A 26,998-nucleotide genomic window follows, 5' to 3' on the forward strand; every position below is an offset into this window, starting at 1 on the left:
GTTGTTTAGTTTGGAAAAGAGAAGACTGAGGGGACATAATAGCAGTTTAAGTATCTAAAAGGGTGTTACAAGGAGTAGGAAGAAAATTGTTCTCCTAGACCTCTAATGGTATGACAAGAAGCAATGGGCTTAAACTGCAGCAAGGTGTAGTTTGGACATTAGGAAAAACTTCCTAACTGTCAAGGTGGTTAAGCACTGAAATAAATTATCTAAATTGTGCTGGGTCCTGCCATGAAGGCAGGGGATTGAACTTGATGACCTCTCGAGGTCCCTTTCAGTTCTAGGATTCTATATCTTGCATAGAATGGGCTTCAGCTTTCAACCTTTTGTTTAATCTCTTTGGTTGATTTTTGGATTTGTCTGTTTCATATTGCAGTCTGAAATGGGGAGAAATAGTCAGAAAGCCTTGGCTGGCAAGCTGAGAGCCTGTCATCGTGAGGCTGACATTGAATGGTTTTGATGGAAGGATCGGACTGGTGTGTGTGCGCTTTTCATGTAGTGTCCAATGCGGGTGCTTTGATAAGGACAGATCCCCGACACCCTGCTTTCCCAATTTGTTTGACCAAAGAATTTTAGTAGATGTATGATTTTCCATTACAAACAATCACTGTCAACTGCTAGTTCTGGGACACAAGATGGGAAGGACTCCGGGTCACAAGAGAGAACTCCTTTGCAAGTGTCTGGCTAGTGGGTCTTGCCCACAACAGAGTCTAACTGAATGATGTATTTGGGATCAAGAAGGAATTTTCCTGTAGGTCAGATTGGCAGAGACTTTGGAGGATTTTCACCTTCCATTGCAGTATGGGTCCCTTGTGGGTTTAAACTAGTATAATTTTGTGGATTCTTTGTAACTTGAAGTCTTTACATTTGAGGACTTCAGCAACTCAGGTCTATAAGAGGAGTGGGAGGGCAAGGTTATTTGGCCTACAGTATGCAGGAGGTCAGACTTGGTTATTAATACTCTCTTTGGCTTTGAAGTCTATCTGTCTATGAACCATATTCATCTACATCTTTTATAATTCTGTGATTAGCTATTTGGAGAAGCTCTATGGTCTATATTATACAGGAGGTCAGACTAGAAGATCACAATTGTTCCTTCTGTCTATATGATTTATGAATCTCTACATTTTATGAATTGCTGCAGGATCACTTCTTTTGACACCTCAGTTTTTGACAGCACATCCTGTTTATTGCTCAAGAAGAATAGTCCTGAGGCAGGAATGTCTCCAGCATTCTCTGCTGTAAGAACTGATGCAATCAAATAATTCAGCTTCTAAGAAATGTCCTTATTCTCCTTCATTGTGCCCAATAAACCCTGGCCCTGATATACTTAAAATAATGTCTTGCTTTTTTTTTTTTTGGTCTTTGGCTGTTTGCTCTTCAAAATTTCTCTTAGTCCTAATTACATTTTAGCATTGTAAGCCTTACCTTAAATGGAATGTGATAAACCATAGCACCCGCTGAAGCCTAGTATGACTAAGCCAGAAATATGAATCTCTTGAGTAGAAGGAACACACAAACAAGTGTACTCATCTCTTATGCTAAATTACCATCTTATGGATACAGATGAAGATAAAATTGTTTCTCAAAACCTTGTCCCATTGTAGAATAGTGATAGAAATGTAGCCGTGTTAGTCTGGTGTAGCTGAAACAAAATACAGGACTATGTAGCACTTTAAAGACTAACAAGATGGTTTATTAGATGATGAACTTTCGTGGGCCAGACCCTCATTGATACCTAGTACTATCATATCTATTTGTTGTATCCTCTTTTGTTTTGTGAACTCTTATTGGGAGCTTGTGTGGAGCCTAACACCACAGAGTTAGGACTCCTAGTGGTAGCCACAATACAAACACTAACAAATGTCTATCTATGTCTGTACAGGGTTTGTGTGCTCAAACACTGTATGTGAAAAACATGTAGGATCAGGTCTGGAAGCTAATTGAGGGCACCATGAAAATTAAGCTTTTAAATATCTCTTTGCAGAAATAATTGAAAAGCCCAAATATTCAGAATTTCTGCCCACGTTTATATGGCGATTGCAAGTGTAGTTGTGATAATCTCATGCACCAATTCTACCTGTGCACTTTGAGTGTGGTTCTAAATGTCTGGGACATATTTTTGAGCCTCCCTTGTTTTGGACATCTGCAGGGGACACTGCAAGATTTCAGAGGTCATTTACATAAAGCCAGACTTTCCCAATTTAGGGTCAGATCATCAGCTAAACAAATAAAATGAATGATATGGCTCTATCTTAACTAGCCTCAGTGTGCCAAAAAAATGTTGTGTCATTATTCCGCTAAATCAGCTTCAACTTTAATTAAACTATATATTGTAGTGGGACACTATCAACAGTAAATCAGTACTGGTTACTGGATCTGTTGAGGGATTGGGACATTGCTGTAATAACATTACTGCAGTATTATCTGGCTTTGCACTCCAGAGGCACACAAATGCTCATCAGACAGACACAAGACTAACAAACAATGACAAAACTGTTAAAGTGCTCTTGCATCTCATGAAAAATTCATTGTTTATCTGATACAGCATCAGGCATAATGACTCTAGCTGTGAAATCCTTCCTTGGCAAGCATGAGACAGTTCTTGTAAAATAAAAGGTTCCTGAAAATTGCAAATTTAGGGCAAGATCAATTGAAATAATGGGAAAGAGCCATTAAGTCTTAAAATAGATTACGGCACTGCTTGTCTTTGAGTTAGTTTTATTCTGGGCGCAGAAGGCTTTTCTCAATGTCACCCTTATATAAACCAATGGTGTTTGTGAATGTAAATATGCTTTTGGCAGATGTGAGTTTGTAGCCTTAGCTTGCCTGGGGAAATGGTTGAATTTTCAAGCCAGATGAGCGAGTTACCAGCTCTCTCTAGTTCTGGAATACCGGCACAGGGTGCATTAAGCTTTTGGAAACATGGCTGCCTTCATTTCCAAGCTACTCCTTGACTTGCTTAGACCTGACAATGCCTTAGGTGAAATGGATTGTCTTCATCATTCTCATTGTGAAATTGCAACTCTTGGCAAATCCAAAGCTCATGCAGCTCCTTCAGAAGTCGGACACTTCTCTCACTATTTTTGTCTGTTTATATCTTTTACATATCTGGTACCACTTCTTTCTGAATGATGCTTAAAATGGTTCATTGGAGACTACGTCTCTCTGTGTGAATCAAAGTTTACGATATAGTGGGGGTTTCTAGGGTTTGTATTTCAACCCTGGTATTTATTTTCATATTTTTGCATTATACGTATACTCATTTTAAAATTATGTTTTTCATTGTTTTAAAAGCAGCTTCATCAATCGACAGTTCTTATGAAGTCCGCTTTTAAAAATATTAAATGTATTTTTAAAAACTCTGTTTACAACTCAGTGGCCCGACTAATCAATGAGTTGTCAGAGTGCAACTCCCATAGATTTCTTTATTCCAGATACAGGTGATGAGATAAGCCACCACAGATAAGGTTTTATGGATGCATTGGGCTTTAGTCTAAGGTCTCTCCCTTTAACTCTACCTGTAAAGGAAGGCTACACACAGTAAAGTCATTAGACTAGGAAATAGAAAAGTCTATTGTTGATTGTCAAAAGAGCATTTCCTCTGATTTTGCATTTTTTCTTAGGTTGCCTTCAGGTGTTTACAAGAGCAATGTTTGCCCTTCTCTGGCATGAGAAACAGATAGGATTAAGATGCTATAGCTGTCCTCAGAAAGCTCCAGAAACAATGGAGCCCGGCATGCTGCTTATCTGAGACAATTGTTTAAGTGCAGAATAGCAGTGTACAGAGCAGATAAGATGAGAAATGAGGAAGGCACCGAGAGACATTTCAGCAGATGCATCAATCATGATAATGTCTTATGGCCCTCCTAGTTTGGAAGTATGTAACATATGCTCTCTCAACTAATACCACTTCTTTCCTCTTTCATTGCAAGATGAGCATTGCTGTCTGCATTGGATTTTTTGCTGCCTGGAGCCCATATGCCATCATAGCCATGTGGGCAACCTTTGGATCCATAGAAGAGATTCCTCCACTAGCTTTTGCAGTGCCAGCTGTCTTTGCAAAGTCCTCCACACTCTACAACCCTATAACCTGTCTTCTTCTGAAGCCCAATTTCCGGAACACCCTTGCCAAAGATTTTGGAGTTCTCCAGCAATTGTGCATCAGGACTTGTTTTTGCCTCAGGATCCTGCAGAGCTGCAGTTACAGGTCAGTTCTGGAAATCAGCCTGAAATCATTGAAAGGGAGAAATGAGTCCAGCTGTAACTCAGTGCAGACTGTGGAAGGATGTTCTTACTTCCCATGTGAAAAGTGCAATGATGCTTTTGAATGCTTTAAGAACTATCCAAAATGCTGCCAGGAGAGGGTAAGCACTATGGAATGCACTCCTCAGGAAAGTGTGTCTCTGGAGAGTAACCTCCAAGCAACACAGAAGCAAGGTGCCAAGAAATCCGTAAAGGTGGTTGTTCAAGGAGAAAAAAGGTCTCAAAATGATAACCTTGAAATCACCTTGGAAACAATGCCTACATGCAGCAGATTTGCAAACCTCTAGGGTTTGGTCTGGAGGATTTCAGTTAAGAAACAGTAATTTAATGGTACCAGACTTCTGAATGTAACCTTTTCTAAACAGCCCACCCACTGCTCGTTTTCTATACACCTTTCCTGGTTTTCTCAATTGCCCTTTGATAGAATACCTAATGCAGCATAAGCGTGTTTGACTTCCAAAACACAGACTTCAGTAACTATCTTGTGGTAGCTGCGGCGAGGAGTCCTGTGGCACCTTATAGACTGACTGAAGTGTTGGAGCATAAGCTTTCGTGGGCAAAGACCAACTACAGTGTTAGCTGTATTCAAACAGTGCTATTGCAATCAATTTCCTTCCCACTTGGAGTTTTGGAGCTCTTGTTTACTTTGTTTTTGAGGAAACAGGCCCCTTGATACTATGGAGACATTTCTGTAAGATGTTATTACTCTTTCTCAACATTGTATGTTTTATATTCTGTACATTCAAGACAAATAGCAGATTGCATATAAGAATTTTTTAAATGACAACCTCATGCTGTTTTAACTGTTTTATAAGTTAAAAGACAGATGGTGTATCAAACTCCACTTCTCCAAAAAAAGCTGTGGAGAATAAACTGCTTTCAACAAAAGATAATTTTGTTCCTGACCATGAAGAGACAGAGGCAATTTCTGCTCCAATTTACATTGAAATAAAATAAAGAATACATATAAACAGATATAGTCCATATTTAACCTGGTTTAACTATAAGAAGAATTTGACTCAGAAATGTCAAAACATTCGTCCCATGTTCCTAATAAGGGCCCTGAAATAATTGGGGTGAAGAAAAGGAATTGAGAGGCTACAAAGAGCAAGAATTTGGATAACTTGGTAAGCTGGGCTCCAACAAACAATGAGTTTTAATACAGTGAAATGGAAGTGTGCTTTTCTAGGAACAAAGAATGCAGGCCATACTTATGGATGGAGAAACATCCTGGGAAGCAGTGACTGAGGAAAAAATTGTGGGGGTTATGGTGGCTAATCAGTTGAACATGAACTCCCGGGACATAGCCGTTGCCAAAAAGGTCCTTGAATGCATAAACAGACAAATGTTGAGCTGCAGTAGGAGGTTATTTGACTTCTGTCTTTGGCACTAGCATGACCATAGAATATCATGTCTACAATTCAAGAAAGATGTTCATAAATTGGGGAGGTTTCAGAGAAGAGCCATGAGAATGATTAAAGGATGAAAAAACATGTTTTAATGGTAGACTTAAGGCATACGGCTACACTGTAGCCTTCTTGCGGAAAAGTGTATGCAAATGAAGCTCAGCGTGGAATATCGCCACGCTTCATTTGCATAATTAATGAGCAGCTGCTTTTGCACAAGAGGCTTTTGTGCAAAAAGGAGCTGTGTAGATGGCTACTTTTTGTGCAAAAACTCCCTCTTGCACAAAAGTCACTTTTCCTCAAAAAATTAGGAAGCTAAGGAGCTCACTGTATTTAGTTTTAAAAAGAGATTGTTCTGGCGTAATCTGTCAAATGTAAGCATGTTTTAAAAGTGAGGATGGAGCCACCATCTTTTGTCAATCTTGAAATCAAAATTGGATGTTTTTTAAAAGATATGTCCCAGCAGGAATGAATTTGAGGAAGTTCTGTGGCAAGTGTTACACAGGAGGTCAGACTAAATGATTAGAGGGGTCTTTTCTGGTTTTAGGATCTATGAAAAGATGGATATCAGATTATGTAAATCAGTGCAGCTTTGCATTGGTGTTCACAGAGCTGCACAATTTAATCCAGCTGAATATCTGGTACCCATGGTGCTGGGGTTCGGCTATTTGGTTTACAGACTGTCTTATTGGGCTGGTATACACACAGCTTTTAATTTGTTTTTGTTCCCAGTCTCCTACCTCCTCTTTTCTTATCATTCCTCCTTCATAGCACTCCCTTTGGCAGCACAATGTAGACCTCAGTCATGGTTCTGCAGCTGCAGAAGTTATGATCATGTCATGGTATTGGTTTCCCAAGAAATAGGAGAGAAACTATAAAAAAAAGAGATGAAAGTTCTAGAATACCCCTAGCTGTGAGCATAGCTGGCTGGGGGGGAGGAGAAGGTTAGCTCGTCTATCACCAGCACCCTTTTGTCTATATTGCCACACCATTCCACAGCTCAGTCAACTAGAAGTGCTGTATCATTTCCTCTCATGAGAGCAGAAAGTGCCAGGCCCATGTGATTCAAGTATGCAGTCATCATTATTTAATATTTATATTGCTGTGGTGCTTAGAGGCTTTGATCAGGATCGGGGCTGCATAATGTGAGGTTCTGTAAAAACATAGGCAAAGCTGCAATTTCTGCTCTAACAAACTTGCAGTCTAAGTAGTGAGACTTACATTCCTCAGGAGGCACCACACCACCTAAGCCATCAGTGAAATAAACTGCACGTGTTTAGTTCTATAAATAATCCTGTGGCACCATCACCTTGCAGTGAAATGTCTGTGGTGGCTCAGAGGGAAAGTAATTGAATACCAGTGTACTAGTGATTCCGAGTAAGCAGCTATTTAAATGAATGTTATTGTAACAGATAGATAGTACACAGCTTGTTTACTTGGAACCTACTCTGTGGGTTCTTTCCTGTTCTAAACTGTCTCCCCCTTCACCCTCCATCTGCTCCCATGTGCATGATGCTTTTGAGGTTTTTGCTAGTTTCCCATAGTTGCAGAGTGTTTAAAATTACATGAGCAGCTGTTAGCTGCTGAGTACAAAACATTTAGACTGTATTAGATTAAAAAACTCCCATGTGGCTAAAGCCCCATGCTTCTTTAAGAGCCAGGCACATTATAAACTAGTTGTTTTTGTTTTGTTTTCTTTGAAGGATGAGCAAATTTAAACTGATTATCATTTTCTCTGAAGTCTCATGAGGTGAATTGTCAGTGATGGGAGTAAATCAAAGGCCCAATCCTATGTCCGTGAGGTTAAAGGAAGTTCTACCATGGACTACAAATGGAATTGGAGTAAGCCCCCATGGACTCAATACTGCAAAGATTCATGTTCATGCATAACTCTAGGCACTACTGGGACAGGGGAGGAGGGCATGGATCAGCATTTACGTCACATTCTCAGTACCTAGCCTGGGTGAAGAAAGTAATGATTCAACCAGTGGACCAAATTGAGTGATGATTCCTGGTCACATGCCTCCTGAAGCAAATTGTGCATATTCTAAGAAGCAATGACTATGCCATGTGGGTGTCTACTTAGTATCTGGAGGGGTAATTCTCAGCCAGGGTAGTCCCAGGCTATCTCTGCATGAACTGGCACACAAACAGTAAGTAGGCCCCTGAATACAATCCCACCTGAGTCTTGCGGGGGTACTCACACAGTTAGCCTAAGCTGCCCCATAGCCTGTTGCAGCCGTACTGTTGTTTTTGGTATGCTAGCTCAAACACTGTTAGCAGTCCTCTCTGCCAGTGCTGGGAAACACCCTCCCAGCTGTGGTATACATATACCCTGTGAGTAGTCCCACTGGTTCCAGTAAGTTTTCTTAATGCATGCATTCAAGTCTGTGGAGGACTGGGGTCTTTGATGGTTGGCTCTCTACTAGGAAATGAACGACTTCTATGTTGCGGTTAACTGAGATATGATAAGAATGCATAAAACAGGAAAAAACAATCATTAGGAAGGGATTTTCAAATGAGTTAAGTGCCCAACTTCTTTAGGTCTGACAATATTGGGTATAATGTTTTCCCCTATTTAAAACACTCAGGAAATTCTGAAGCTTCACACTCTAAGTCCTATTTGTGCTAAGCTGCATGTCACCTATCTGATGAGCTAATGTTCAGAATAACCAGATTGAATGGTGAAGATGGTTTGTTTGCCCCATATAAGCAAATCAGAATAAAACCCAATGGCTACGTCTACACTGGCCCCTTTTCCGGAAGGGGCATGTAAATTTCACCAGTCGTCGTAGGGAAATCCGCGGGGGATTTAAATATCCCCCGTGGCATTTAAATAAAAATGTCCGCCGCTTTTTTCCGGCTTTTAAAAAAGCCGGAAAAGAGCGTCTAGACTGGCCCCGATCCTCCGGAAAAAGTGCCCTTTTCCGGAGGGTCTTATTCCTACTTCAAAGTAGGAATAAGACCCTCCGGAAAAGGGTGCTTTTTCCGGAGGATCGGGGCCAGTCTAGACGCTCTTTTCCGGCTTTTTTAAAAGCCGGAAAAAAGCGGCGGACATTTTTATTTAAATGCCGCGGGGGATATTTAAATCCCCCGCGGATTTCCCTACGACGACTGGTGAAATTTACATGCCCCTTCTGGAAAAGGGGCCAGTGTAGACGTAGCCAATATGTATGGAGGCTCCAGGCTTTGCCAGAAGTTAAGTCGAACTTTCAATCAAACACACGTGTGTATGTCGGGGGCGGGGGGGAGAGAAGAGCAGTTTGCACTATACATAATCTATATTCTCTGTAAAATTCATGTGTATTTATACTATGGTTATTGTTTAATACAAAGAAATAAAGTTAATGTGTCACTATTTCTTTCCTCCAAGTCTGCATTGGAGTGCCTGAACTAGTCATAAGCTCTGAGCAACATTTGCTTTAAAATCATTACATCACTTTCGACTTTTCTTTTATCTACAGTTCAGATTTCAGATGATGGGTAGAAATATTTATGTTTTACAATGGACGTCGAACCCTTAGTTTATTTCTTTTTGGAGTTAATTGGAGCATGATTGTGCCTTTGAAGAGAATTATGTAGCAATGCTCAGTGTCCACAAGCAATCAGACTGAAAGTCCAATTTAGAATTATGTTTATTATTTGAATAAAGTTTTTCTTCTTATGTTAAATGCTTTTTCTGGTGTAATGAGTCACATACAAATTCTTCTCAACCTGTCTGCCTTTGGATTGGTCCATCCATCATTTTTCAGAATTAGATTATTGTCATGAGTTATTATTTATAAATGTATTTGCAAATCATGATGCTGCTGATTACGGGGTCTCTTGACATTATGCATTGAGGTCTTATAAAAAACGGTTTCAATTATTACAAAATGAAACAATAAAAAGAGTGATCTCATCATGTCTGGAGAGTGAATTTATGCTTATTGTTGCTGATGAGATGGTGAGATTTTTAAATACATTGAGTAAAATCGACTTTTAAAAATGGGTTTCAGAATAAATGTCAATAATTATAGAATTAACAGTAAAAGCAAGGGGATTTCTGCTGTAGGTAGTATTCTTTTAATGCCCAGCACAAAGAATATAGTACAAAAATGTCACACCTCTATAACAAAAGTTATAGAGTAAAACCTATTCAGCCACCTTGTGTCTCTAATATTCAGGGCTCAATAAAGCTACAACAACACTTGAAAATACCACACTTCTGAAAATTTAAGAATTTTTGTTAGAGAATGAGATTGTTCCAGATATTTGTACTGGAATATGGAATTTTTGGCTCCCAAGGTAACTAATCCAAATCTGTCCCCAGTCAGAAGAGATTGAAAGTTATTACCATCTGGTAGCTATTTGGAAGATTTGGTGATATAAACTGGTGATCTCAAATCATAGCTGATGGCTAACCTCATCACACACACAAATGCTATCACAAGTGGTATTATAATTGAACTTTTGATGTTAATCTTACCAGTTGGATTAAATCTTTAAAAACTAATAAATACATAACTTTAGATTTGAAACCAGCTGGAGATTATGCAAGCAGCTTAGTTTGCAGCACAGGGGATATAGCTTAGACATTAGGAAAAACTTGCTGACTTTAAGTATAGTTAAACATTGGAACAAGTTTTCTAGAGAGGTTGTAGAATCCCATCACTAGAAGGTTTTAGCAACAGGTTAGATGAACCTGTCCAGGATGGTCTAGGTATATTTAATCCTACCTCAGTGAGGGATGTAGGCTATATAACTTATTGACATCCCTTCCTGCCTTATGTTTCTATGACTCTGATGGTTAGTCTGTGTAATCACATGTGACTGTTATCCTCATTCTCCCTCTCCCAGACTTTCCATTTGTTTGGTACATCTACTTCTGATGTCTTTGTGTTAATATAGGTTCTAAATTCTTTGACAGGCACTCATTTTCCACCAGGAAGAGGAGAACTCAAATGATCCCAGCAACAGTCAACAGGTGCTAGTAGGTGAGTGACAAGTGGAGCCTTAGTGGCTACTAAATGGCCATTATGTTAGTCCTGGGCAGTGCCAGATTTTGCCCATGTAGAAATGCCCCATAAGCATAAGTTAATGGTAAGAAGCAGCCAGCAAGGGAGATGTTCCCGGCCGAAAAATTATAAAGATCCCCATTTCCTACCTGCACTTAAAGGATAGGTCAAAGATGAATATAACAGGTGTTTCCCTCCACATGTAAAGCTGTGAGGAAGAAAAAAATTGCAGAGAAGAGCATGCTGGAGACATAGCATTTACTTTCTTCTTCTCAAGTAAACACTCTCCTTAGATGCTATTTGGTACATTTAGTAAAATCTAGTGTCTAATTCTGAACAAGGAAGATTTGTAGCAAACTAAGGGTACGTCTATACATCAGGGCTAATGTTGAATTAAACTACACAACTTCAGCTACATCAATTGCATAGCTGAAGTCAAAATAGCTTAATTTGGCTTTTGGTGCTGTCTACACAGCAGGAAGTAAAAGGGAGAACACTCTGCCTTCAACTTCCCTTACTCCTCGTGGAATGAGGGTTACCATGAGTTGGAATAAGAAGTCCTCCAGATTGACATTATTTCAGAATAATGGCTTATAGTATGGACATGCAATAACGTCGGTTATTCTGAAATAATGCTGCTGTGTAAATGTATCCTAAGGGACTAGATTGTTTCTTTTGAATTGCTGGGCCCTGAGGAACTGTTCTGGAGTTAACATATTATTGAAACAGTTAATACTGGGAGAACAAATATTGCAAAGTATTATACAGAGTGAGAATCCAGCTTAAAATGATTAGATATATGAAAAAATGTCTTTTAAGAAAGCTGAAGGTTATTTTGTGCCCATTTGAGATTATACTGCATAAGTAATTCGTATCTCTGTATAACCATATTTTCCATATAATGCTACCTACTTCCGTTTTTCATTGGGAATCTGGAATGACTGGGTTGTGGGAAATCATTAGCATTGCTAATTATGTATATGTTTCTACTGAGCTTCAGAGGACAAGGTGTTGTTTAAGAGCTGGAAGGAGGGAAAGAGCTTGATTCACAATTCTACTGCACTGGCTTTATGCTGCAGTAATCCCACTGGCACAAAACCAATGTAGCAGAGTGGAGGATTTGGCTGACAGCATTTCCATTTTCCATTTTTGATTCTTTTTGCATTAATAAAATTACTTCTGAAGTAAAACACATTGACCCAGTACATTTTTTTGGCATAGCACACAGGACTTCATGTTAAAAATAAAAGCCAAGATTTCATCCTGCACCAAGGTCTGCTCAGTACAGATTGTGGTGACTGTCAGGAAGCCTGTTACATCTACCTGCTTCTCAGGTTGCCCTGAGACTAGCCCTGGGATAATTTGGAGCAACTGTTCTAAGTTATACCAGTTGTCTAGGGTCCCTAAGGGATTGCAAGCCATTTGCATATTGGCAAGATTGGTTTGGAAATTTCAAATTAATTTGGCTGTTGATTGGAAAAATTGTTTTTCTGCAAAAAAAAAAGGGGGGGGGGATATTGTCATAAATGCCTGTTTTTCAATGATAACTAAAAAAGAAAAGAATTCGGATTTTAGATTTTTCTTCTCTTTTTAGTCAGAACTAGAATGCAAAAAAAATAGAAAGTAGCTGGCACAGCACGAATGGTGAAAGGTGCTAGATGGGCTCACGGATAGTCCCTCAGGCGTGTATCGAGGGGGGCTCATGAGAGGCAGTGGCCCCCAGGCGCCATGCTAGGGCGAGTGCAGGACGAACAGCGTGCCTCATTTGCATATGTTATTGCACAAGACTGGGCAATGTAGATGTAGCCTCATTGTTTGAGAAGTAAAAGAAGTTGGGGGACAAGTGCTCTATTTTGAAATAACTGCTGTGTAGACAGCATTAAAAGTTGAAATAATAATTTAAAAAAGCAATTAGTGTAGCTCAAGTTGTGTAGCTTATTTTGCATTAGGCCTGCTGTGTAGATGTGCCCTCAGAGCTCGCACAGGTATATCTCTTCAATATGGAAACCACACTCATAGCTCAAAGTTTAGACATATCTGATTTGAAAAGCATTGTATAAGTATGTATTATTATTATCATCATCATCATCATCTTCAACTTCTGAGAAATGACTTCCCCAGGTCTTATTTTCTTGGTAGCATGAGTAAAGCCTTCACAAAAACTTTGTCAATAAAAGAAAACAAATTTTCACACAGGAAGTTTTCAGAAAATGCTAGAATTACACATTAAAATCTGTTGGCCAAACTGGACAGTCTGTGACACAGGATAAATGGACACAAATCAAACATCAGGAATGGAAACACACATAATCCTGTAGGGTAACATTTCAACCTCTCTGGACATTCAATAATGGATTTAAAAGTAGCCATTCTTTTACAAAGGATATCACCCAATTACAGAGACAGACAGCTGAACTAGAATTCATTTACAAGTTTGACACTATCAGCTTGGGTTTGAATAAAGTTATTAACTGGTTAATGCAGTACAAAGGCAATTTCCCCTGCCTTTAAAATTTTTATTTACTCATCAAAAGTTATGAATGGGGCACATCCAGCTTGCCTCAATTAGCATAATTAACATTGGGCCTACAATTGACAGGTAACTGCTTTCACTGTTATGTATAATCTGAATTCTGTAATTTCTAGTCCAACTCATCCAAGTCTCTAAAGTGCCATAGGACTACTCATTGTACGTTAAAATCTAGTTACTCAAAATTTGAATTCTATTGTTCAAGATACAGCAGAAAAGATTTGGAGGGTGTGATAAGATATGTCTACCCCCCACTGGATGAGATAGGGTTAATCTCATATAATGGGTGCCTGAAGTCCTCTCAGGCCATACTGAGCATATTCCAACTGCCACCTCAATATAAAAGGGAGCGGTCAGTGAAGTTAGTAGAGTCCCACTGGAGTGAAACTAGTGAGTTTAGGGTCAGGCTGTCCTAGTAGAGACATCTCTCCATTTTGCTCTGGCACATTCATGTGTCTCTGGCAGTGTAAAGGGGCAGACATGCTCTCCAAAGTGTGATCCCAGTACATGGTGTAATGCCTCTGCATCTGACCCTTCCCTGATCATCCCTCCCGGCCCCCAGCCTCCTGGCTAAGGGTAAAAATAGGTTGAGGTAGGGAAGCTCTAACTGCACTAACCAAGGCTGCCTGCTCAAGGCTAGATGATGTGGATGCTGAGGAAGGCTGCGTGAGTACAGTACTCTGTGCTCCAGCTGTTCTAATCTATATGAAGGCAGAAAGGGCCACTGCAGCCAGAACATAGGCTCTGTGGTGGTTGTAATTTGTGCCCAGGGCTGAACAGGCTCCTATATGGCCAGACAAATGTGGGAATAAAAAGATGATTTACACCCACTTCATTTGTACTCCCTCCATTCCTTTGTCAAGTACAGTTAAATTGGCCCTGAGTCTGCATTTTGTGCTCGTTTCCTGCTCGCAGGTGTAGATAAACTGATTGTAATTCTCTCCTGCATGCCACAGAGGTAACAGCATTGTGAAGAAGGGAAGGCAACATATTCTTATGTGATTTCTCATGTGAATCACAAGTTATTCACCATCAACAGTTGGGTTTCTCTTTATTCTCAACAGATGCTTCAGGAAAAGCATCTGATGAGAGCTTATTCTGATTCTCTGCACAACGGATACAAAGGAACGTCTCACTGGAGGTGATCTGGAGGATTCATGTTTTGCAAAAATAGTAGCCATCATTTCCAGTTACAATAGAACCGCTACATGCATCTCAGAGGAGTGGCTTCGATTCAAGGCAAAAGAAGCACACAAGGCAGTTAATTGGCAATTGTAATCCCTCTGTGCACTATGAAACTGAACTATGGCTGTCAAGGTTACTTAGCAGTGGGATCAACAGAGCCAGTATTGACAACTTCAATGGGACATCACCAAGCCTCAGTATTTATTCTGAATTGTACTGCAACTAGTTTTCTCGTGTTTATACCAGCAGCCATAGGGATCCACTGCTGAAAACTTTTGTGAGCAATCACTCAAATTCCTAGGGTAGATGGAGGCTATAGTTTCTGGTTGAATAGTTTTCTAGTTAAATTGAAGACAGTTATTTAGTATATTTTTACTCAGAAAAACTCTTTGGGGACAGGGACTGACTTTTCTTATGGGTATATTCAGGCACTACAATAGTGGGGGCCTACTCTTTGCCCCCCCGAGGTGCTACCACAGTATAAATTATACATTACATTTATTGACTACATGTGCTATAGACAAGAACTGGGAAATGGCAAGAAGAATTAGGGTATGTCTACACTACCCCGCTAGTTCGAACTAGCGGGGTAATGTATGCATACCGAACTTGCTAATGAAGCCCGGGATTAGAATTTCCCGGGCTTCATTAGCATAAAGCCAGCGCCGCCATTTTTAAAAGCCGGCTAGTGCGAACCCCGTGCCGCGCGGCTACACGCGGCATGGGGTTCGCACTAGCTGGCTTTTAAAAATGGCGGCGCTGGCTTTATGCTAATGAAGCCCGGGAAATTCAAATCCCGGGCTTCATTAGCAAGTTCGGTATGCATACATTACCCCGCTAGTTCGAACTAGCGGGGTAGTGTAGACATACCCTTAGGGAGCAGGAAAAGAGCTTGGGAAAAAAAGTGAAGCAAAGATAATCAAAGCGGGTGCAGGTCGAGGAGAACTATAATGCAGAAAATGGGGGTAAAGAAAATTGTCTGGGGAATGAGAAAGGCCAAAAGAAATGGAAGGAGAAAATTTCCAGCCCTTTTCAACTCACTGCTTAGGTTGGAGGGGGGAGGAGGAAGAAAAAGGGAAGTGAGAAAAAAAGAAACTGGAGGGAAAAAAAAACAGAGGAGAACGTAAATGGAGAAGTATAAGACATAAAGGAGGAATTGAAATGAATAATGAGAGAGAAGGGTAAAATCACCTGGAGTAGGGAGTGACAAGAAACTGGTGATGTGTCCAATTGTAATTTCAAAAATGGTCTCCTTAGTCATGAGCAATAATTTCTGGAAGCAGAAGTGTACTGTTGTCTCAAATGGGGAAAGACACATATACTGATCCAGGAGTAGCTAATAACAAGAACAGGGTTATTGAAGTTTAATACTTGCCAAGGCAGAAACTTAGCTCTTGGCTGCCTGGAAGGAATAGCTCAGACTTGCAGAGCACTTTTATTGCCTTTCAGTGTTTTCATTATAGCCAGGAGTGGGGGCACCTTAAGGAGTCTGAACCTGAACTCCCTTTTCTTCAGAAAATTCAAAACTCCTATTTTCATTTCCTCTCCCTTTTACTTCTGCTGCCCAATCTGTATTGCCTCAAGCCAGAGTGTAGTTTTGTGCATGGAAGCACCTTCTAAATGCACAGTAGTACCTTTCCCTGTGTCAGTCTCACTAGTCAATTTACTCATCTGAATTGGTCACAGAGGGGTAGCCATATTAGTCTGTAACTTTGAAAACAATGAGCAATCTTTTGTTACTTTAGAGACTAACACATATATTACATCATGAGCTTTCGTGGGTAAAACCCACTTCATCAGATGAGTTGGAGTAGAAATTACAGAGGTTTGCAGGACCAAGCCCCTTTCATTTAATTTATTTGTCAGTCTTGGGTGCCTTCTGTTCTTTCTTTTTCACCTTTCCTTCTTTTTCCATTCTTTGTTTTTCTCTTCCTTTGTCTTCCCAGCACTGTTCTCCCAGTGAATCTTCACTTACCTTCAGATGTTTAACCTATCTGAACAGTACTCTTGTTATAGCTTTCCTATTCATCCCCACTTAGCCTCTTCTGTTTTGGTTTCCACCTTTTTTCTCTAAAGATGCAGGTTCCCATATAAGTTACAAGTGATCTGAGGCTCATATTAAGCACTCTTGGCCATTAATCTGTATCCTAAAATATTGCATTTCCTAGTGTTTGTTATGGCTAGTAATCTTTCATTCATCACTATAATAGCACAGTTTAAAATGGTCATAGTCTGCTGCTTTGCAAACAGATTTCTCTATTCTTTATTCACCAATTTCTGTTGTCATCAGACCTAATCTGATGCCTGCAGGAAAATCATAATCACTGTCCTGCCTTCACCTTCACTTGTTATTGCTCTTCCAAAAAGTTGCTCAGTGCCCTTTGTAGGCTCAGGAATGCCTACAAATTCTACCTCCAGCTGACACATCAGGTGATTACCAACAAATTATTCCATTTTCTAGTTTTCAGGGACACGAGTAGGATTTCCTTATTAGTAAAATTTACATATGTTTTGCATTTTTTTTAGTTGGCACACATCTGCCTTCTCCCAGAACTCATGCAAAGGTGCCCCACTCCTCACAGTATACCAACATGGACCCTGTTCTTGATATAACATTCTGATTACTGTGGCTTTCAGTTTCACCTGATTTGGGTGGGGGAGGAAGTGATGAGAAATCTTGTAACATCAGTTAGAGCTATGATGAGATGGAGACAGGCAGCTTTTAACCATGGGCCTGGAATTAATTTCTGTAGGAGTTGACTTGGATAAGCATTGCTAATACACTTCAGCTACAACCTTGGAAACACTCTTCTGTACAAACAGAGTCAGAAATGTATATTCAGCCATTGTCCTGGTTGGGCTCCTTCCCACAAAAATCCTTCACTTTATTTAGGAGTAGAGAAGTTATTTTATCTCCGTATATAGCAATGATGTGGCTATTGCTGGAATGCTATATCCAGCCCTGATATCTACAGTTCAAAAAGGATGTTAAAAAAGTGGAGAGTGTTTAGAGAAGACCCACAGGAATGATCAGAAAACATGCCTTCTAGTGATAAACACACCAAACTATTGGAGTCTAGCTCAATGAAGGTGATTTGTGTATAGTTTATAAATATCTACATGGGGAGCAAATATTTAATAGTGGGTTCTTCAGTCTAACAGAGAAAGGTATAGCTTGAGCCAATGCCTGGAAGTTGAAACTAGATAAACTCAGACTGGAAAGAAGGTGTAAATTATTTTTGACGGTGAAAGTAATTAGCCACTGGAACAATTTACAAAGGGTTGTGATAGACTCTACATCACTGAAGATTTTTACATCAAGATAGGATTTTTTCAAAAGCTGCATGCTAGGAATTATTTTGTGGGAGTTCTACTATGTCTTCTGTCATAAAGGAAATCAGACTAGATGATCACAATGGCTTTGGAATCAATGAATCTATACAGCGATCTTTGCTAGCCTCTGGTGAAATATTCCTATCAAATCTCTTTGCATTGGTAACACTCACTTGTTTAGTTGCTTAGCAGCTGTCTTCTCTTTAATAAAACAAAACTGTTGGAAGTTTTTCAGTCAGTTATTAAATCAGCAAGATATAATTCTCCTCAAAACTGCTAGTATCTCCAGTGCCTTCAGAACAGGGACTTATTTCCCCTCTTGTTCTATTTAACTTTACAGTTGCATGTCACATGCTGGAGTACAGTGTCATCATGGTTCATATTGAAGTTTACATCAGATTTTGAAACAAATCCTAGTTGACTCCTTCAGCTCTGATTATTTTCAGTTCTGTCTGTTTGCAGCATGACATTATTTTCTGTTTAAGATAGCACAGTTTTATTGTATTCCCTCCCACTTCCATATACTCTTTACTTAAATATTAAATGCAAAACCTACATTTATGGAACACTGAGGGATAAAAACTGCTTTCAGAAAGTATGAAAGCTAGGGTTCCAAATTCTAATAATAACTTTGTTAATCACATTCAAGCCATCTATGCAGACACTTTCTACATAGAACAGTATTATGACTTGTGTGTGTAAATATATTGGGACAGGGAATGGGAGGGTAGCTGTGCATATGCACACATTCACACAAAGCAGGGCCAATCCTTGGATCCTGTGATTTACACTCAGTTCAGGGTCTCAGGGGGAAAGCTGTGTATTAAAACATTTATTTTCCTTTTCCTCAAATTCTGTCGTTGAATGAGAGGACTATTACAGCCAACTGTGCAAATTAGAGTAGGCTCAGGGGATGAAGTATTTGATATTTGAATCCAGAACCAAATTGTATTGCTCAAACCTAGTTCTATTCATTAGTCAGTGTTGCCCAGAAAGAAAAGAGAAAGCTAAATCCAAAGACAATCACCCAGTACTGTACTACTGATCCCTTGGGTGGACTCAGCACTGTAGTGGGTGGGATTCTCATACCTGGCTTGGAGACTTTTTGCTAACTTCACATATTCACTAACACGTGCATGTTGAGGACACACAACATGTTTAAAATGATGTGAGTTTTGCCTGCCAAGGGCTAATGCTGCTATTGGGGAGACACATGCAGTGCTTCTGTTGTTCAGAAGAGCTGCAAACAAGCATGTGAAGGCAGGATTTGGTCCATAAAAATAATGCAATATAAAACTTGATTAAATTGATGAGCAAGAGTTTAAAAATGACATTAAAATTAAATACAGCCTATTGAATATCCTAAAACAAATCCTGAAAACCACAAACAACAATAATATAAATAAATCACAAAGCTTTCAGAGGATGAAACCCTGGCAGTAGAATTATGTCTCAGACAAAGATGACTTAGGCTCTGTCACCTTTGGAGTGTTCTTTATTTTCAGTAAATGATTACTGGTGCTTTTGAACCATATGCAATATATTATTTCCACCTACAGTCATAACTGTTGCTTTCCATTTTATCTTCTACTTCTCACTAATTTTAACAAAACAAGTTTATTTTATCCTGGCTTTCATTTTATGCACCATTAGAGTCTAGCTGCTAATGCATCTTGCGCTACTTAAGAGCCTCAGAAAGACTCTGACTTATAAAATGACATATCCTTGCATTAATCCCTAAATTAAATGAAACACGGCATGCCAAGAATACCTTACACATTAGAAAGGAGCTCTCTTGTAAAATGCAACCTGGTTTGGCTAATGGAATGTCAGTTAATGGGTTGGGAAATTTCATTAAGGATAGTCTTGATGTTTTTGAACTCTCAGTGGGAAAATTAAGATGGCTTTCCATGTGCGTACTGTTTTAGTTTATCAGTGCCTTCAGAAACCAGTGTCAATCAGTGATGTAACAGAGGTATAAGATCCCGGCAGGAAAAAATTTGCTTTATGACCTCTCCATGCCAGAAACCACATACAAAAATTGCTGTTAAAATCTTAGTATCTACCCACACTTGGCACACTGGTATCTGAGGGTATGCCTACTACAGAGTCTATACCAGCAGAGATGCATCATTGTAGCTATAATGGCAGAACCCTTTAATGTAGATGTGGCCTACACCAACAGAAGGGCTTTTTGCCATTGTGTAGGAACTGTATTTCCTGAGCAACGGTTGCTAGGCTGACAAACATTATTCTGTACCCATAATTGCATCTACAATCAGCGTTAGATTACTGGCATTGGTCAGGTTTTGTTTTTCCTGCATCTGGCATAGATGCAGCTAGGTCAATGGAAACCAGGGCTGGCCTTAGGGAAAATGGCACCCAGGGTAAACTTGTATTTTGGCCCACATGGGCTCCCTAATCCCTGCACCCTGGTCCTGCTACTAATCCCTGCATTTTCCCAATTTGCCTCAGTCTCTGTACAATGCTTCCTTCACCCCTAACCTCTACACTTCCCTCCAGCCTGCACCCAAATCCCAGCCCAGCACTGCCAGTATGCAACGCCACACCATTCCCCTGCCCAGTACCACCCATCACCATATGACCATCAAAACTCATTCCCTTGTTAAACAAGGGTGATGTCTTGGTAGGGAATCAACTATAGACCATCTAACCAGGAAGAAGAGGTGGGATGAGGCTTTTTTAAAACAACTGACAAAATCATCCAAAGCATAGGACTTGGTGGTGATAGGTGACTTAATTACATAGACATCTGTTGGGAAGGTAACACAGCAGGGCAAAGATTGTCTCTAATATATTTTAAGAACTTGTTGGATTTTTTTTAAATTTCAGAAGGCAGAGAAAGCTGCTGGGGGGAGGCTGTTCTAGATTTGAGTTTGACAAATTTGGAGGAACTAGTTAAAAATTTGAAAGTGTAAGGCAGATTGGGTGAAAGTGATCATGAAATGGTAGCATTCATCATTTTAAGATAAATGAGACAACAGTAGAACACTGTTTTTTTTAAAAAAGCAAACAGCATTCTGGCATGTATTAGCAGGATTATGGTAAGCCAGACACAAGAAGCAATTCTTCCGCTCTATTCTCTGCCGATTAGGTGTCAACTAGAGTATTTTGTCCTGTTCTGGGTGTCACATTTTGGGAAAGATGTAGACAAATTGGAAGATGTCCAGAGAAAAGCAATAAAAAATTACAAGTGTCTAGAAAACATAGCGTTTGAGGGAAGATTTTTAAAAACGGTTTGGTTTCTTCTGGGGAAGAGAAGGCCGAGAGAGGACATGATAACCATTTTCAAGTACATAAAAAGTTGTTAAAAGGAGGAGGGAGAAAAATTGTTTTTAACCTTTTGCGGATGGGGAAAGAAGCAATGGGCTTAAATTGCCACAAGGGACGCTTAGGTTGGACATTAGGGACATATCAGGATGATTACATTGGAATAAATTGCCTAAAGAGGTTATGGAATCTCCACCATGGGAGATTGTCAAGAGCAGGTTAAACCAACACCTGTCGGAGATGGTCTAGATCAGTGTTTCTGAAAGTGCTCTGCACAACCACTTTGAGAAACACATTAACTAGCCACCCTGGTTTGTTTATTTACTGGTGTTGCAGCCATGGAGCTTCACGGGACCCACTAGCTCCATTTTGCTCTTTGCAGCCAAGCAGAGCAGCAGGAAGTGGTGGTCTGGCCCGCGCCACTTCCCGCAGCTCCCCTTGGCTGCAAAGGATGAAATGGAGCCAATGGGACCCGTGAAGCTCCGTGGCCGCAACGCCAATAAATAAACAAACCGGGGCAGTTAGTTAATGTTTCTCAAAGTGGTTTCGCGGAGCACTTTCAGAAACACTGGTCTAGATAATACTTAGTCCTGCCATGAGGGCAGGAGACTAGACTAGATGCCCTCTCAGGGTATGTCTACACTAACCCCCTAGTTCGAACTAGGGGGGGTAATGTAGTCATACGGAGTTGCAAATGAAGCCCGGGATTTGAATTTCCCGGGCTTCATTTGCATAAAGCCGGGCGCCGCCATTTTTGAATGCCGGCTAGTTCGGACTGCGTGCCGCGCGGCTACACGCAGCACGGAGTAGCTAGTTCGGATTAGGCTTCCTAATCTGAACTAGCTGTACGCCTCAGTCCCTTCCAGTCCTATGATTCTATGAAAACTAGAAAAATATCTTGAGTTAATGTATCCCTGGAAGGCTTCTGCATACTCCTGAGCTACGCATGCTCTTGGTTGAAAGCCACTGTCATAAAGAACCAGATTCATTATAGCATCTCACTTGCCCTTATTACAAATTGCCACAAGCTCATGTAAAGGTCAGTTGATGCCAGAAATAAGACAATCTTTCCCAACTATTTTGTCTCATCTCCTTTATAAATCACATTGTATCCAAATTTTAATTTTTCACAATGAAATATAAAGGAAGTGTAATTTTTAGACATCAGTTTTCATACAGCAAATCTTTTCTTTCTTATATTTCCTGCGGGATGACAGAGTGACGCCATATGTCACTCTGCATGCTGCAGCCTCTCCCTGCACCCTCAGCCCCACCCTTTGCATTCCCCATGCGGCCTCCCTCCTAACCCATTCTCGGAGACTGGGGGAGAGAGGGCTGAGCCTGCTGCACGCAACTTTGGCCTGGCTCAGCCCAACCCTCAAGAAGCCGAGGTGGGTAGAGGGCTGAGCCTGGCCATATGTGGCTTTGTGCTGACCCAACCCCCAGGAGGCGGTGAGGGGGAGGGGAGAAGACTGAGCCTAGCCACGCACGGCTTTGGCCCAGCCCAACCACCGAGGGCCGAGCCTGGTGTGGCCTTGGCCAGGGGAATAGAGGTTAGGGTTAGGCTGGGGTGGGAAGGCAGGTTGGGGGGGAAGGGGCCTGGGAGGGGGAGGAGAGACCAAGTGCCCAGACTAGTGTGTTGGTGGGGGGAGAAGGGGCCTGGGTTATTGCAACTCAGGGGACTTGGGAAGGGGCTGGGAGGAGAGCTAGGGTTGCCCACCCTCTGTGAGAGGGGTGTTGCTGAGTGTAGTGAGCAGAGGGCACAGCCCCCTAGTGAGATATTATCATAGAAAAGGTTGAAAGGGCACCTATATTAAGCATTGCCTGCTTAGGAAGGACCAAGTATACCTAGTTGGGTCCTCATGATTATTATTATTATTATTATTATTTTTTGGTGGCTGCCCTGATGGTGTTTCTCCTAAACATAATTAAATATTTTAGGAAAAATAAATATGCACATATATGCATCTGAATCATTGTATGCTATTTATATAGGGCTTTCTGCAGATTCAGTAATAAAAGCGTACAGTTGTCTACTATATTCTTTACTGAACCTCAATAGAATAGAAACACAAATACGGTGTCTTGCATGTTCTTCTCTTTTTTCTTACATCTTTTACTTTCTGGTTGCTTTTTTAAATGATGTACTCGGTGCCAAGTCTACTGTGAAAAATGATATTTGTATGTATTAATAACAACACTTTTCATAGAAAACATACAAATATCACTTTTCACTCAGCCTTGGCAAACTCTTAAACACTTAATGGGGGAGGAGGGGTAGGTATGGAGGTAGCAGAGGCCAGGGGCACTGCAGGCTCATCACTGTGGCTGTGTCTAGACTGGCCAGTTTTTCCGGAAAATCAGCCGCTTTTCCGGAAAAACTTGCCAGCTATCTACACTGGCCGCTTGAATTTCCGCAAAAGCACTGACTTCCTACTGTAAGAAATCAGTGTTTCTTGTGGAAATACTATTCTGCTCCCGTTCAGGCAAAAGTCCCTTTTGTGCAAAGCTTTTGCACAAAATGGCCAGTGTAGACAGCTCAGATTTGTTTTCCGCAAAAAAGCCCCGATCGCGAAAATGGCGATCAGGGCTTTTTTGCGGAAAAGCGAGTCTAGATTGGCACGGACACTTTTCCGCAAAAAGTGCTTTTAACGGAAAACTTTTCCATTAAAACATTTCTGGAAAATCATGCCAATCTAGATGCAGCCTGTATGTCTGGAGAAGGAAATCTTAGGTGGAACTTGCCACCTCTTACTGAAGTGCTGAAGCCTGGCCCTCCTTCAGCTTTTGTTTCCAAAGCTGGGCAGGGCCCAAGAGACTGCTGCTTTGCCTCCTCTCCCGCTCACTGCCCAGGAAGCTGTGGCCACAAGAAAAAGTCCTTGGTGACTTAGATCATTTAGTTCCGAAAAGTTTCCAATGACAGGGATTCCATAGTCTTCTTGCTTTCCAGTCAGTTTTAATGATAGTGTGACTGGGTGCTGGGTAAAGGCTTGCTGAGTCAGCTTTCTGTCATACCAGCTCCCAAATGGGAGAAGCAAATTACAGCTGGCTGGAGGTAATCTGGCCCTAATTGGGGAAGCAAAGATAGCTGTTGCCTAATTAGCCTGAGGCAGTACAAAAGCCTCAGGGGAAGGCAGCTAAGGGAGGAGTAGAATGAAAAGGAAAAAGGCAGAGTCTACCTGCAGGTGAAGCGGTACCAACAATATATGTTGAAACAGTGGTGAGAACAAGTCTGTGTATAAGCTGTGTGAGTGGTTGGTTACTTCAGGGGTCTCAGAGTGACTTTGTGGACCTATCAGAGGCAGGAGACCCTGCTGTACTTTGCTATAGTCCATGTGGTCCCATGTCCCAGTAGAAAACAGTTCTGATAATACTTAGCTTTAGTAGAGCCCAATGATTGACAGCCTTTTGGATTAATGTGCTTGCTCAAAGGAGCTATGACAAAGCATTCCCTAAACACTGGGGTTGTTACTGTGACTTGTCTAGAGGATGCTTGTTGTGCACCCTTTCACTTTAACACCAGGCTGGAGTTTGTCCAAAATATCTTCATTTTGGATCTGATGGCATGGAAACCTAGTGGTTGGCATGTTAATTGCTGCTCTCTGAATTTCAGGCCAGATCAAGAGTAGGATCATATATTCTACTTGCTGTGTGCATGGGATGTGGGGGGAGCACTAATACTATATCAGAAGTAACAAGGAGCCTGTGGGCACCTTAAAGACAAACAATTTTAGCCCAAGTGGTTTTTGGAGAAGAAACTCCTGAGTGTTTTTTCTGATAGATATGAAGTTTATGGCTCAGATCATGAAAGAGGTAGGTGTCTCACTGTCATTGAGTTCAATGGAAGCTGGGCACCTAAAGCTCTTTGAAGATCTGGGCCTATGCGAACTGATGTCTGTGGAGCCACAGAATCACTGCAGAATGCTGCTTAGCAATTCAGCGTGAATTGTTCCAGGAAAAAAAGTCCCCTTCCTCTTGTTTGTGCTCTGCAGCTTTTTTTCCTGGACCCATTTGTAAACTGGACCCATTTGTTAGTGAAATGTACAGGTTTTCCCTGAATTTGAACAGCTTTCAGAACTGTAAAGAGGATTTGTATATGTCAAAGAAATATAAAATGTGTAGTTAATCTTGTGGTCATGTTCAAGTGGCAACATAGTAATATACACATTCAATTTACACAGAAGACTGGTCTTCTAAGAATTAAGGGCATCTTGAAGGACCTAATTCAGCCAATAACTTAAGGCACATGCTTAAAAGTAAGCACGTAAGTGTCTTGCTGAATTTATTTGCAATAACTGGTCATAACTATTTTCTTCCACTATTTGATCTGAGGAAGTGGGTCTGGCCCACGAAAGCTCATCATCTAATAAACCATCTTGTTAGTCTTTAAAGTGCTACATAGTCCTGTATTTTGGTCATAACTCACAATTTCTGTTCTGCCAGAAAATCCAGCATTTAATATGTGCTTCCGTAGAACCCATCAGTTCTGACAATAAGCATTTTCCAATGAAAAAAACATGGTGGTGGAAACTTTTTTGAAACCGCTCTAATAGTCATACATATTCCCAAGCCAGAGCTATAAAAATATAGTGTCAGACTTACCATTCACAACATATATACTATACACTTTAGAGAGTTTGTCTGTTTTGTTCAAGAACTCCTCCTAAACGGAAACAGCTAGGACTACCACAATTGGTATGTAGCTTCCTCTACTGCCCAGTACTCAGGTGGCCAACTCTTAGACCCATCCTTTATGTTCCTTGAGAACTTTGACAGATCTTTTTTTTCTTGCTTGGCAACATATGGGCTGCATCTAGACTGTCATGATTTTGCGGAAATACCTTTAATGGAAAAGCTTTTCCGTTAAGTATTTCCACAAAAGCGCGTCTAGATTGGCACGGATGCTCTTGCGCAAAAAGTGCTTTTGCGCAAAAGCAGCCGAGGCCAGTCTAGACGCAATTTTGCGCAAGAAAGCCCTGATCGCCATTTTAGCCATCGGGGCTTTTTTGCGCAAAACAGTTCTTCCCTGTCTACACTGGCCCTCTTGTGCAAGTATTCTTGCGCAAGAGGGCTTTTTCCCGAGCAGGAGCATGAAAGTATTTGCACAAGAAGCACTGATTTTGTACATTACAAAGTCAGTGCTCTTGCGCAAATTCAAGCGGCCACTGTAGATAGCTGGCAAGTTTTTGCGCAAAATCTTGCCAGTCTAGACGCACCCATGGTGTGCTCTCAGCAAACACTTTTCTAGGTGACTATGCCTGCTTCATGCACTAGGAGATCCCCCTACTTGGAGCAGTGCCGCTGTGCTGCATCTCCTCAGCATTTGGGGAAAGGAGGCTGTCCAGTCCCAGCTATGCTCCAGCCATAGGAATTATGATGCATGACCCAAAAGGGGCCATAACAAGGATGCACTGTGTGCAGGGTCAACATGAAGGAACTGCAGAAAGTCTATCACAAGGCATAAAAGGCAAATTGCCTCTCTGGTGTTGTGCCCATGACCTGTTGGTTCTACAAAGAGGGGGATGACATACTTGGGGATGACCCCCATCTTCACTCTGAAGACCCCCATGGATACTTCAGTGGCCATCCCCAAGTGGATTGAGACAGGTGAAGACTTGTCCATCAGTTATACCGATTCTAGACAATTTGAGGATAGGTAGCAGGAGAAGTGAAAGATGTCAGTTAAGGACTCTCATTGGACCAGAGCAGGATTACTCTCCATAGAATTTTTTTTTAACGTGCAGTAAATCCAGCTCAACTGGTAGGTACAAGTCTATCTTAGATTATTCTCTTTGAAATAGGCCTGATCCAAAGTCAGTGGAAGACTCTTTCCATTGAATTTAGGGCCTGATCCAAAGCCCACTGATAAAACTTCTTGCCATGGAAAATTTTTCTGATGTTCTGCCTACTTTCTGTGGTGGTCAGTTTTATTTCATAATTTATACTTGTACATTCTCAGTCATTTCACTCCCTCAGCTCCATTTACAGTT

The 26,998-nt window shown here is 40.9% G+C and overlaps 1 protein-coding gene across 8 annotated transcripts in view; it reads left to right on the forward strand.

Moving 5' to 3' along the window:
* LOC102453472 (opsin-5-like) overlaps positions 1–14,910 on the forward strand; it is a 127,095-nt gene extending 112,185 nt beyond the window's left edge. For 7 of the 8 annotated variants that reach the window (XM_075920776.1, XM_075920777.1, XM_075920774.1 and 4 more), the window contains one exon: positions 3,936–8,519. In XM_075920776.1, coding sequence (XP_075776891.1) covers positions 3,936–4,553 — 618 coding nt within the window. In that variant the 3' untranslated portion in view covers positions 4,554–8,519. Of the gene's footprint in view, positions 1–3,935; positions 8,520–10,581; positions 10,649–14,263 lie in introns of those variants that run through there. The other variant, XM_075920779.1, reaches the window with a different exon arrangement.
* Positions 14,911–26,998: the final 12,088 nt, after the last annotated feature.

The sequence above is a fragment of the Pelodiscus sinensis genome, chromosome 2, assembly GCF_049634645.1.
Source record: "Pelodiscus sinensis isolate JC-2024 chromosome 2, ASM4963464v1, whole genome shotgun sequence".
NCBI classification, from domain to species: domain Eukaryota; kingdom Metazoa; phylum Chordata; order Testudines; family Trionychidae; genus Pelodiscus; species Pelodiscus sinensis.